The 13708-nt window shown below is 36.3% G+C and overlaps 1 protein-coding gene across 1 annotated transcript in view; it reads right to left on the bottom strand.

Moving 5' to 3' along the window:
* Positions 1-221: 221 nt before the first annotated feature.
* The window catches only part of RAB11FIP2 (RAB11 family interacting protein 2), a 44886-nt gene continuing 31399 nt past the window's right edge, over positions 222-13708 (bottom strand). Inside the window, exons 4-5 of the mRNA XM_055424561.2 lie at positions 10781-10826; positions 222-4573 (exon numbers count right to left, since the gene is read on the bottom strand). Of these exons, the coding sequence (XP_055280536.1) occupies positions 4346-4573; positions 10781-10826 (274 nt within the window). The 3' untranslated portion in view covers positions 222-4345. The remainder of the gene's footprint in view (positions 4574-10780; positions 10827-13708) is intronic.

A 13708-nucleotide genomic window follows, 5' to 3' on the forward strand; every position in this document is an offset into this window, starting at 1 on the left:
GGGATGATGTATTTATATATGAAGGGCTGCTAAACAGTGTCCACGCTGAGGTATAAGCCACTCTCTCAATGACTTTTCAAAACGATTTTCATAGTGAAATGAGTCTGTAGGTATTACAGAATCCTTGCTGTGACACATCAAATGATAAGGCATCCAAGTACTAGTACTGCATTTTTAGAAGACAAGGAGGGCTCATGGACAAATGCAATATGACAACCAGATTAAGACTGAACACTTTAATCAACTATAACAAACCAATAATCATATGTTATATAAAAATTCTGATTCATGCATCAGATTACATAAATTACACAACTGTCACATTATGTAATGCTTACATACTTTTGAATTTGTACCTGCAAAAATGTATACAAGTTACCAGATCATTTTCCTTAGTAATTGTAATACTCCTGTTATAAATAATTCTTGAATTTTTCAAATACCTGCTAAATATACACATTTCTAGATCTGCAGCATTTTTTTTTGTACCTCAAAATACAAACCACCTAGAAGACTTAAGATTATAAGCCCAATGTATCATTTGTTACAGACTTCAGTTCCATTGTAAGAGTGGATTTTTTGACATGGAAAATAAATGAAATAAAATGTCAACTCTAGTTTAATGCTTGAAGAGCTTCTACACTTCTTATTAAATACATCAGAAAACCCTTCATATGCAGATTAATTAGTTAAGGTGCTACCTATTGCATATTAAATACTTCCAACGAGTGCATCTGGATTATTAAAGTTATAAATCTGTGAAAATGGGGGCTTTCGGTGTAGGCTGACAGACCCTTCCATCTACAATCATGAGCCAGCAGCACTGGAATCCTTTTCCTTTTACTTCAAAGAGATCAAGGAAATGAGCATGCTTCGTATTTCACTTACACACAGGAGTGACACCAACCGTTATCTATACGACATATGAGCACACAGACATCAGAAAGTTTCACCTTGTTTTGCAAATCCAGGGTAGGCTGCTTTTTCTAAAAAGCTACAGAGAAAAATAAAAGCTCTAGTGTAACAATTAATAGATATTTTAAAGGCAGCAATTTTTTTCTTTCTTTTTTTTTTTTTTTTGCACTCTCTTTGCTGAAGAATAAGCACTCTTACGAGGGTGGAGTTGGTGAAGGATGAGAAGAAAGCAAGTCTGTCACTAACGAGCTGAGTTTTACTTTAGGTTTCCATTCATGAAACCCCTTTAAATACAGGACAACATTTTCACAACTGGAAAATTACAATATCTTCATTTGCTGTTAAAAGCAACAGACATAGTTATGTATAATCTATGGATAATACTACATTCATGGGAGGATGGCAGAACTAGGCTCAATGCAGAATACAGCAGCAAAAAGTGATACTTAAAAGAGTTGTGAATGGGTGACATGTTGTTTTATATACAATTCTAAGATTTAGTACCTGGTATTCAATAAATGAACTTGAAGCCTAAGTGGTAGGAGTCTATGTTCAATACTTTGGGGCTGAATTTTAGAATTTGGAGGGGAGCTGGTTGTTTAACTACACTATTTAAAAAATATTAGCAGAGACATTTTTAATTACATAACAGAACTGTGTTAGCTTAAGAGAGGTTTTAGACTGTCACAAACGCTGCAATTAAAAAAAAATCCTCTTTTGTGGAAATACTTTTGAGCATGCCTTTTTTAAGCATAAAAGCAGAAGCAATCTCTGTCTATAAGTCTATTGTGCTGTGCATTAATGAGTACATATGTTTTATTTCCATGTCTAAGTTACTAACAAAACATACCATTATAATACTCAAAAGTTACAGTTTGGAAAAATAAACCAATGTGATCTTTTGGCTTTTTTTCTACAATGCTAGAAATTAATACTACTCCACTTGCACTTCCACTCACAAACACAGGAAACACTGGTTATGCTTACTGAGGAACACATTTTTACTTCTCATTTTTAGTTCATTATATTGACGAATTGATTTTGAAATTACAGACTAAGTCTGACTCTAGGTCATGAATGAAAGAAAGTTCATAAACATCAGAAAACATTTCAGGCAGTGATAAATGCAGATTCAGTTTTCAATACAGTTCTTGTCTCAGAATAAAAGATAAAATTATTGATGCAGTACAGCCAAATCATTCACCAAGGATAAGTCTAATCCTTAACAGTTTTGCTACAGGCCAAGATTCTCTCCTTAAAAATGAATTTCCTCATTAAAAAAATAGTAGTCCCTGAATCATACTTTTTCATGAGCTTTGCTTACATAAAACATATCCCCAGTACAACATTGGTATCGTGGGTCATTCTATAGAAAGTAAATTTGGCCAAAGCATATTAAAATATCTGCAGATAATGTCATAATACTGAAAACACGTGGATTCTAATACTTTTAAAAGTGTAAGAAGAGCCTCAATTATACTAACAATAGAAAAACTAAGAAATGTGCAACATTTAACAAATGTTAACTAAAAATGGCACCATGTTAAGAAATAAGAACTACTAAGACTTCAAATGAGAAAATAAAATTTTACACCAGACTGGGAGGTTTACTGCAGAAATTTAGAAGTGAAGGAAAAAACTGGTAAAATCTATTTTTCCTTCTCTATTTCCTCATATTAAACATTATTTTTTGTATTAACATTTGGGATTTTTTTCAGAATTTCAAAATTTGTGCTTTCACAGGAAAACTAAAGCAACTCAGAAAAATACAAATAATAAGGAATTTTAGCTTATGAATATAAACTTGGCCATGTATTACCTGATTCAAAATATTAAACTGAGCAAAACAATTACATGTACTTTGTTATTTAACTCTCAATGAAGTCTTAGTAGAGATAAATATTAGACAAAAATGCATCTGGTAAAAGATTGGGGAATATATGTCTCTGTATACAGATGAATTTTTCACTGTAAATTTCCTTTAGAAGAAATGGATTTCAGTATTACACAGTATGTTTTTCAGACTTTTAAAGTTAAAAAATGAGCAGCAGATGATTAGTAATATTTTTACATCACTGTTTTTCACTTTAAAGACTAATTTTGTACAAATATATAAAGAAAATTCATGAAAGTAGTCAACATTTTGGGGGAGCAGACTTTAAAAAAAGCTGACATACAGTTTTGTGATACTGATTGATTTTTAAAGGGTTTTAAGTATGCAGAACAGTATAAACTGTCACCCTAGTAAAGATCTAAGAACTCACCCCCCTTTGGTAAACCTCGTTGTGGCTCAGAACCCGAATGCAACCATCTGCCCCATTATTCATGTAACTTGAAACCAAGCCTGATTCATCATTCCTAGAATTTGCTCACTGCTCTGGGTTATCAGGCATCAGAGTGATCACGTACTCCCCCCCAAATTATCTTCAGACATAACTTCCTAATATTTTTTTTGCTAGTATTTTAAAGACATTCAAAATCTCAACAAAACAAATCACATTTGCTTATCTTCTGCTTATATGGCTCAAACAAAGCTCAGATATTAAGACAAAAAACTAATTAAAAAAACTCATGCTGTTGTGAAGTTAATGAAGTTTCCTAAAATACATCATTCTTTAAAAAGGGACTTTGGGTCATTACTTTGGAAAAAGAGAAAGGATCTGATGGTAGAATAATATATAGTAGCAGCTTATTTTGAAACCAAGGTTCATATAGTCAAGAGTGATTTGAAGCAGCTTCTCTATAACAAACCATTTAGAGTATTAATAGCAATGCTGATTTGTTTTGCATCAATAGAGCACACATACATTTCCAGATTAAGAAACCCTAATTGGTATCCTATAATTTTAGAGGCAACCAGTTGTTTTTAAATGTTCTAAAAACACACATATATATGAGGTATATGCACGTATTTTACATACAAAGATACATGAACATCTAGATATTCATGTACACATATATGTATATAAAATATGAACCTTTTAAGTAGTGTTTATAATGATCAGTACTCCTGCAGCTAAATGTCTATAAATTGACTTCTGAGAAACCAACCACAGTTTCAATTTTGCTTTACGAGAAACCTGTTCCTGAAGAATACGTCACGTACTTCTGAAGATACTTCTAGGCCTAAGGGAGATTAGTGGGCCAGCACCAGCACCTAAGTGAATCCTAAGGAACAGCTTATTGACGAGAATCTGGCCCATTTTCACTTTAAAGGTTTAAATTATTGAGCTCACTTCAAAGGTCACTCTTGATAGTCCCTGCTAATATTTACAGGTGAAACGATTTTTCACAATGAAGGAGAGTATGTAATGAAACCTGATAGCGTGGTCTCTTTTTCAGTACCAAGCTTTTCTTCCATTTTTCGTCCTCTTTCTTCCTTCCCTTTTCCTTCCCTCCCCGCCCCCCCCCCCCCGCCCCCACTGGCTTGTTAAGTACTGGAGAATTTGCCAGCCTTCCTGGACGGCTCGTACGGCACTCTGAGGATGCTGGGCGTCTCCTCCATCACCCTGACCAGGAGGTTGTCGATGTAGTCCTCCAGCTCCCGGATGTGTGAGTCCTTCCTCCTCAGGAGCTCTTTGTGTTTGACCAGCTCCTGCAGTGCCTCCTCGTAGGTCAGGCTGCGATAGCCTGCGGTGGCGTCAAACGGGTTGCTCTCCTAGAATAAGATGAAGACGGTCACCTCAACAGAGTATCAGGGGCAGATGACGAACTATTTTGAAACCCGCGTCCCTACCCTTGGCGAGAACCCATGCGACATTTCACACCATGGCTGGACAGTTCTCAGGAAAGGACTAGAGCAGATGTGCCCATGCCTTGATTACAACTCTAAATTCTTTTAAAACCTCTTTTTACACTGTGTACAAATATCCCAGTGTTAAGAAACTGACCATATAAGATTATATTAACAGATAAAATGTTCTATAATAAATATAATTTAAGAAGACGAAACCAAAAGACCTGTAAGAATCAATTGTAGGAAACATAAGAAGCGATTGAAAACTACACCTTTGGACACTAATTTAGTCCTCGTTGAATTGCTTCCACCCACCTAGAGTTTAACGTTATGCCTTTGCCTTTTTATTGAAGACGGTTATAAGAAACAGCATTATCAACTCTGCTTCAGATATTTGTTATGAAATGTTGCTGGTGTTCAGAACTACTATATACTATTACATAATATATTATTATGCAATAAATAGGTAGTATATAATAATAATAAATCCATGGGCAACCCTTGCAAGAAGCTCCATGGGAATAACTACTATTTTAACTTACAGGCAAATAGACCTTTTCCTCCTCTTAGAAACTAGTCTATTTTTCTCCTCCTAGACCTGTATAATTTATTTCCCTTTTTGCCCTGGTTGTCAGGAAACTCAGAGTTCCACTACTATCATGCTAACAAGATTAGTATATCTGCACTGTCTCCCACTTCACTTATTTTGTTTAATCTTATTCTGTTGGTGAAAATTCTTTTAACACAAAGGTAAAACATAAGCCAAAAAGGCACTGATTAATGTTTATTATAAAGCATCCTAATATTAATAGAAAATATTTCTCAGGGATTTCATCAAAAAAGCACTGCATCATCATCTATTTAAAGTATGTAATATTGAGATATTTCATTATGCAAAATGTAAAGTAGCAATCTTTATGGCATTTTATATATAGTTCTATCACTACATTCAACGACTGGAATTGGTGTTCATCACTTTCTTTCCAAACATTTCCTTTTGGCTTTAAAGAAAATACACTAAAATCCTGAGGAAACTGACCTTGCTCTTAAGGACTAACAGTATCTAATCTATTCCGTAGAGGACTGAGAACCAGGACTGACAAATATAGATAGGTCTTTTTTTCTCTTGTCATAGAAGTTAAACTTGTATTCATTCTTAGGATCTATTTTAATTTGCTACGCATCCAGGAGTTTTCATCAGCAAAGTCAAAGTGTTCTCCCCCAGACCCCGTGACCGTGCTGCACCAAAGGCACGAGCAAGAGCACAGATACCAGTATGTGTGTGTTAGCCAAGCACGCTCCCTTCTCTAGCTAGGATAAAGGCAAAAAAATGTCCTGGGCTGAAAACTTCTCCAAGCCACAGAATCCCTAAGGTGTTTCAGAGAAGACATAGCTTGCACTAGACCTTCAAAGATTCTGGAAGATACAAATGCGTATGGGAATCTCTAGCAGTGGGCTCTGCTTGTTCAAAGGAGGAAACAAAGCTCAAGGCCCAGTGGTCAATAAAGGTGATCAGCAGAGTACGGCTGGGAAAGACAGTCAGGGCAGGGCACAGAGAGAGAAGAGGCTGAAATGGTGGGTTCCAAACAGGCCATCAGGGATGTCTAATGCTATCAGACTTAGTGCTATGGGAAACAGAGCCTACTGAAGGTTTCAGAAGAGAGGAAAGATGAGTAAAGCTGCTGCTGCTGCTGCTAAGTTGCTTCAGTCGTGTCCGACTCTGTGCGACCCCACAGACGGCAGCCTACCAGGCTCCTCTGTCCCTGGGATTCTCCAGGCAAGAACACTGGAGTGGGTTGCCATTTCCTTCTCCAATGTGTGAAAGTGAAAAGTGAAAGTGAAGTCGCTCAGTCGTGTCCGTGTCCGACCCTTAGTGACCCCACGGACTGCAGCCTACCAGGCTCCTCCATCCATGGGATTTTCTAGGCAAGAGTACGGGAAGTTCTAGAAAAATGGTATAGCAGTGGGTAAGACCATTTGGAGGGACCATAATTAGTTACAAAGTTACTTAATAGTATGTGGTGCATGCCTCCTCAATTGTGTCTGATTCTTTGTGACCCCATGGATTGTAGCCTGCCAGGCTCCTCTGTCCATGGAATATTCCAGGCAAGAATACTTGAGTGGGCTGCCATTTTCCTAGCCCAGGGGATCTTCCCAAGCCAGGGATCGAATTCGAGTTATCCACCTAACACTGCGCCACCTAAGATGCCCCCACTTAATAGTACTGACAAAAGTTAATAAGAGTCTCTACTAGATTAACAGAATAGAAAGGATGCTAAAAGGAAGTAAGTTTAAATTCTGTTAGACATATTAAAAATAATGTATTTTAACCATTAGAAACTGGTACAGATACAGCTTTATGAGTTGTGTGATCTTTGTCCCCCAAACATTTCAAAATATTATTTTACTACAACTAAAGGACAATTCTGGATATATGCTGGTTTACTTTGTAGTTCCTTCTCTTTCAGAGCAATTAACCTTTTGTTAGAGTAAGTACCCACACATATTTTTAAGTTTATCTAATTGGTCATAAGTAGTCTAGAGATATAAAAGTTATAATTTTCTAAACACATTCTTACTGACATTTATTATACTAAGCATGTTTCTGAAAAGAAAAAAAAAAAGGTAAGAAATACCATAGAGGTAAGTATATTTAAAACATTAATTGAAAATAAGCTACTCTATTACTTTAACCAAAGTAATTCTGTATAAATTTGAGACAGAAACCCACACAGGTTTTACTATTCCTTCTCTGATAAACGAGATGTTCTTCAAGTTCCCTTTCAACTCTAACATCTCCTGGTCTACAAAATGCTTTTTCTGAACTGCATTAAAAAAAAAAAATGTCCAACTAACGTGATTTCATTTTTCTAATACAACATTTATTGAAAAATAGCAGTTCTTCTGAGAACCGCAGGGATTAATGAAATTAAACTGAATGAGATTCATTATCAATTGACTGTTTTACTTTTTTTCTTAATTTAACATAATAATAGTGTCAGATTGAGCCTCTCTTAATCAAATTATACATTTATGAACTGATTTCTCCAAATTAAGTGATAATATACACTTAGAAAATCATTTATATTGTTACATTTAACACTATACCAGCACTACCAGAGAATGTAGCTAAATTTTTAACATTTCTCTAAAATGGGGATTAAAAATATCAGAAAATTCTTTTATTTTGACATAAGTAGCTTAAATCAACACCATGATACAAATCAATCTAAAATTTAATCTCTCAAAATAATCAATTATTATCCCACAATATTGTTCAATACTTTAAAGCCATATTCTAGAATATACAAATCTACTAACTGGCTTATTTTTCTTTTCACAATCATCTAATAATTATGGGGAAATAGATTTCTTGGAAATACACTTCTGAGTTTTTCAATAAATTTTCCATTTGTCCTTTTATGTGAGAATTTTACCCCAAATCTCTGTATCAAGTTTCTATGCCAAAAAAAAGAAAAATCTTAGAAACACATGTACTATAAACTATGTTCTGGAAAATAATATAAAACAATTAAAAACAGTTTTATGCCTAGCTCCAGATTTATCTCGTTATCTGAAAATCATGTAAACCTAATTTTAAGCATAAGATTCTTAATTGAGTAAATATACTCAATAAATACAACTATCTTTCTGTTTTATATATAATTCCAAATAAAGATTAACTAATACATACAATAGGAAATAAAAATATTTTCTAGGTTTCAAAAATTATTTTGCTTAAGAACTTTCAGGCAGATATAAAAATGAATTATTTTTTCAAAAGATACTTTCAATACTATTTTTGGAAAAGCTAAAATTGAGAAATCTCCAAACTGGTAAAGACTCAAATAACATAGGACTCCTATGTACTCAATATTTTTCCTCTAGCACTCCATATAGATGGCACATATGTTTTTAAGATGTCTTCTTATATTGAAATTTAATGTAAATTTTTCTTCTCCATTCCTCTTTCATAACCAATACTTTTTATTCCTACCCGACCTCTGTTAAAAATTTCCATATGCAGATATAAGAAAATAAGTATTGGGTGAGAGAAAAGAATTACTACATGAAGCTTTCTAACTGGAGTTTTAAATAACTGTCGTGCAAACAACTTTGAGAATTTCTAGTGATCTATTTTCACTTTACTCATAGTCTAGCCTTTTATACTAGGAAATGTATATTTTTTACAATATTTAAATTTCAACAAAAGCAAATTATCAAGACTCAAAATAACTGAAGATTTAAAGAAAGGTTGTCCTGGTAACCAAATATTGGTGGGGTACTAACTGACATCCAAGGCAACTAGAGCAGAGAGAGAGAGATAAGATGAAGGCTTGGCATTCTCTGATCATCTCATTATTGTTCTAATGAGGAACTTTGCTCTGGGAATATCATCTCAGCTACTTTCACATCTTTTGTCCTACTCCCTTCATCTCCCTTTCAGTTCTTAATTAGGCCTTAAAGAGCTCACACTGCCCTTTCAACTGGCTACTGCTCCTGTTTAAACACTGTGCTTTCACAGACAGGTGTTGGCACTAGCATATAAGACATACAAACTTAATTACAAAATACTACGTCCAGAAGGAGGAAAAAATATAACTTAGTGGATGGCTATTATTGGAGAACTTAATGTAAATTACTTCAAACATCTTATAATCTTCAACATAAAACTTGTTCAAATACTTTTTTTCAATAACGATCAGCAGGAGGATGAGCTTTCCTCTTAATTGTATCTTGCAGTAAATTAACAACACCTAGTAATCCTTTAACTGTCATTTAGAATAGTTAGTATTCCAGAGAAAAATAATCACACATCAAGGATTCTTTTATCACCTTTAAATCCTTTAACTAAAACAATTTTCACATTTTATTTCTTTAAAGAATTCTAAGGATGCTTTTGCAGCAATAAATTATAAGATTTGGAAAAGTACATTTACAAGTACATAGAAGTTGTAATTAAGGTTACTTAATAAACAATAGCTGCACATTAAATCGATTTTTTGATGTTGCATTTTGTTTGAGATTAAGTAACTGCCTGATAGAATTCATTTTACTGTCTGATCAAAGGCTGATTTCATATATTCTGACGTTTCTTGCCAGAGTGCCATAATATAAAGACTTGAGTATTTATGAAATATCAAAACGTACAAATCATTTACATAAAACAGCGAAAACACAGTACAAAGCCCTCTGCTTCTATGTTGTTTCCTACCATTTTAAAGACAACTATGTTTAGAGTGGTTTACACAACACCGTGGTTTCTTCTAGGCCTATCACATCACAGAAACTTGTGATATGTTACTGCTTTGAAAAATTCTTATTATACATCTGGATCACACACATTAAGGACAGATGGTTCAAACAGCAACCACCAGCCTCTTGGAATAAAGGCTCTATTTCTGTTACTCAGTGAGAATGTAGTTTCCTACCAAGACATGTGCCCATATTTTATAAAGTAACTTATTCTCTAGGTTTAATATAGTATTTAGAATTGACTGAAGATGTTACTGAACCTCTGAACAGAGATCTAAAACTGAACTTGAAATAACAATGAAATGAAGTTAAAATATCTGAATAACCCCTGAAAAATATGCAAGTTAATTTAGCAGGTCGCTACCAAGTCTGTTAACATATTTGGTTTCATTCTGACTTAGAAGGTAAATGTCCTACAGGTTCTTTCGCACTTTCCTGGTTAAATGGATCTCTTGCCAGGAAGCGTTCCCTATTGTTAAATATTAACCAGCAGCTTTATCTGTCCTTCCGTCTTAGTCACAACAACAACAACACACTAGTTTTCGCCACATGCTCGTACTTCATAACTATCACAACGCTGACGCTGACGTACAGCTTTCTTATTCATACCTAAAGAGCCTGCAACCAAATCTGTACATTCTAAAAGAACTTCATTTGAACTAAAACCGTTTGCTTATACTTCCACAGATCACATCTAAGTCATACCCTATGGTATATTTTGTGTTTCTTCCTTCTCTGCAGATTATCACACTAAACCATAACCTGTAGGTAACGGAGGGATTCAAGGAGATGGAGGCCTTTTTAAGAATGTGCCGCAGACAGACAGTGTGTGGCTTGGTTTTTGGTAATTTTCAAACCCTCGATACAACTTACCGGAATCTTCCTGAGGTCCTCATGACTTGTCGGATTCACATGAAAACTGAGCAATAAAAGAAAAGCATAAATGTTAAAAGCATATCACGGTCCATGTGGGAGGAAACATAAAAGCAGAACATTTCAACCAGCACTGCAACAACAATTTCTAAACTCCTACACCACCTGGGTGACTGACATTTAATCCAGGATGTAAAAGAAAAACAAGATTTACGCAACATTCTATACTTTTAAACTTTGAGGGAAAACCCTTCAGTTAATACTAGAATTGAAGAATTGTATCTTTAAATACGTAGTTTCTAAACATGTTTAAATATAAGCAAATTTACCTAGTCAGCTATTTTATAAAATTAAAGTTTGTAACATTATTATTCATTTAATATACACACACACACCTTAGGCCTTCTGAGATAAAACTAAGGAGACTTAAATAAATTTAGGGTGGGAAGCGTGTAGAATGAAAGAGTTGAAGCCATCTTTTAAAACAATTATTCCTATAGGTGTTAGAAAAATTAACCTTTAAATATTTTCCTATCAAGGAGAATGAATTCAGAGCTGTGTGAACCATTTCTGTCATTAATGGCTTTCTAAGTAGCTGGTCTTCAAAATTTAAATACCCAAATGGACCAAAACAAAATGGATTTCTTCCACGCTGAGGATGAAAACATCACAGCTGAATGTTATAATCATTTTCCTCTTTAACACGTGTCCATTAGGAAGGGGACTGCAACCAAAAAGAACCTAAACTTCAAAGCCATCTGCTGAGTAAATATTTCATCGTTGCTATTCAAGTTTAATTTTTACCCAGCACTTAATGACTATTAGCCATCAGAACCTCTACAAAGCATTAATGTCCTAGGAACCTTTTTAATCCCCACACCCCCCCAAAAAAGACTTCACTGTAAAAGATATATATATATTTTTTTTTTCATTATCTGTGCAAGTAACTGGAATCCTTTGAAGAAATACACTTTGAAAACTTTTGACTGCATACATGAAAAGTCTGGACACTGAAAAATATCTATTTTCACAAGTGCATGTCCCAAGCTGTAAATCCACAGGGCATCTGGGCATGGATGACCACCTTGAGATAGCTTCTCATATATCCAAGGTTTCAGTTGTTATGGCTAAAGGTTTGTGGCAGTGGCTACCAGAACTGGTTGCTGACCTCTTCTGCCTAGAACTCTGGTGGATAAATCTGGCATCTCAGTAGAGCCTGATGACACGGTAGGGAAGACTGAGATATGTTTTAAATTCCAACGATGCACCATTTACAGGCCAGTCTGGTTGACAGGCTTTCTCATTCCCGGTGCCCAGACTAGAGTCACTGCACCAGCAGAGTCTCAAAAGTCTGACAAAGAGTGGCTTACCCCTAGGCCTACAGTCCCTCCGGAGCAGCTGATAACGCGCACAGTTCCTACCCTCCCCGGCTTCCGGCCCCAGGAGGTCACCATCAGGGACCACAGGACTCTCTCTCCTTGCCCATTATCTCAGCGTGCTGCTCTCTAACGGGCCAAGAAACACATCCTGCGCGGCTGTCTCCATTTGACTGTCATACCCTTGAGGACAAACGGACAGACCCTCAGTCTGACAGCACACCATGGTGGTTACAGGAAGAGAGACGGTGGTGTGAACTCAAACCCTGCTTCTTCCCTCTACACACTTGCTTTTGAGTGTGTCTGGGTTCCCTCACCTGTAAAATGGGAATGCTAACAGGAGGAATGCCAACAGTCCCACACAGGCCTCCTGGGAAGATCAAATGAGATGATCCCAGGTAAAACACTCAGCACCGTGGCTAGCAGACAGCACACGTTCAGTAAATTATTTTATTGAATGAATATTTGCATATCGCTTATACTGTGCCAGACACTGTGCTAATAAGCATTTTAACCAAAATTAACTCCTTTCATCCTCATAACCCTTAAGGCAGGTATGATCTGCACTTTCCAAAGAAGGAAATGGGTCACAGAGAGGTTAGGCAGCTTCTGGGAGGTGGAACAGGAGGTGAGTGGCGGAAGTGACACAGTCCTAGCCCTGCTTTCTGCTCATGGATTCGCTCAGTGAGCACCAGCTGTACCGCTGAAGCCCTGAACATACAGGGCATGAGGCGTGAGACACGCCGTATTTTGAGTAAGCACACAGGAGACGTGCCCTTGCAGGGGAAGAGAGCACTCCTGAGTTGAATTCTCAGACCTACCCAGAGGAAGGCGGCTTCTAGTGCAGCAAATTAGCCAAGGAGAGTCTAAGTCCAGGAAAAAGTAGGACTTAAAAATACATGAAAGACAGGCTTGGCAGGCCAGAGCAAGAGGACAGGGAGGACCTACATCGTCTACAACTGCAGGACACCAAGGAGACGGGCACACACGCAGCAGGGTGGGAGGGAGCCCTTGAAGGGTAGTCATGCAGGAGATGAGGCCCCTGGAGCTCCACACAGCAGTAGGTCACTTCTGACAAATTTAATCGTTCATAAATGTTACTAGATATTTCATAGGGGCTTTCCTGGTGGCTCAGATGGTAAACAGTCTCCCTACAATGCAGGAGACCAGGATTCAATCCCTGGGTCAGGAAGATCCCCTGGAGAAGAGAATGGCAACCCACTCCAGTCTTCTTGCCTGGAGAATTCCACGGAGAGAGGAGCCTGGCGGACTACATCGATCCCATCACATCCTTAAAGAATAAACAGTATTACAGCTGTATAAATCTCATTAAATGTCTCAGGAATGCATTATTAAACTAAGAAATGGAAATGCTCATATTATACTTATTGTAATAAGAGTTTTAAAGGAACAAGACATTTAGAACAAATATTTTACCAAAGTCACAAAGCTAGTAGTATGTACAATCCAATGGCATTAGCCTATGGGATGAAAGTGAAACTCAGAGATAGCCTGCAAGTGGTCTGTGCATTGTCAAGAATGGTCACAAGTG

This window comes from Moschus berezovskii, chromosome 12 (assembly GCF_049115385.1).
Source record: "Moschus berezovskii isolate FMDL1 chromosome 12, NW_MosBer_1.0, whole genome shotgun sequence".
Classification (NCBI taxonomy): domain Eukaryota; kingdom Metazoa; phylum Chordata; class Mammalia; order Artiodactyla; family Moschidae; genus Moschus; species Moschus berezovskii.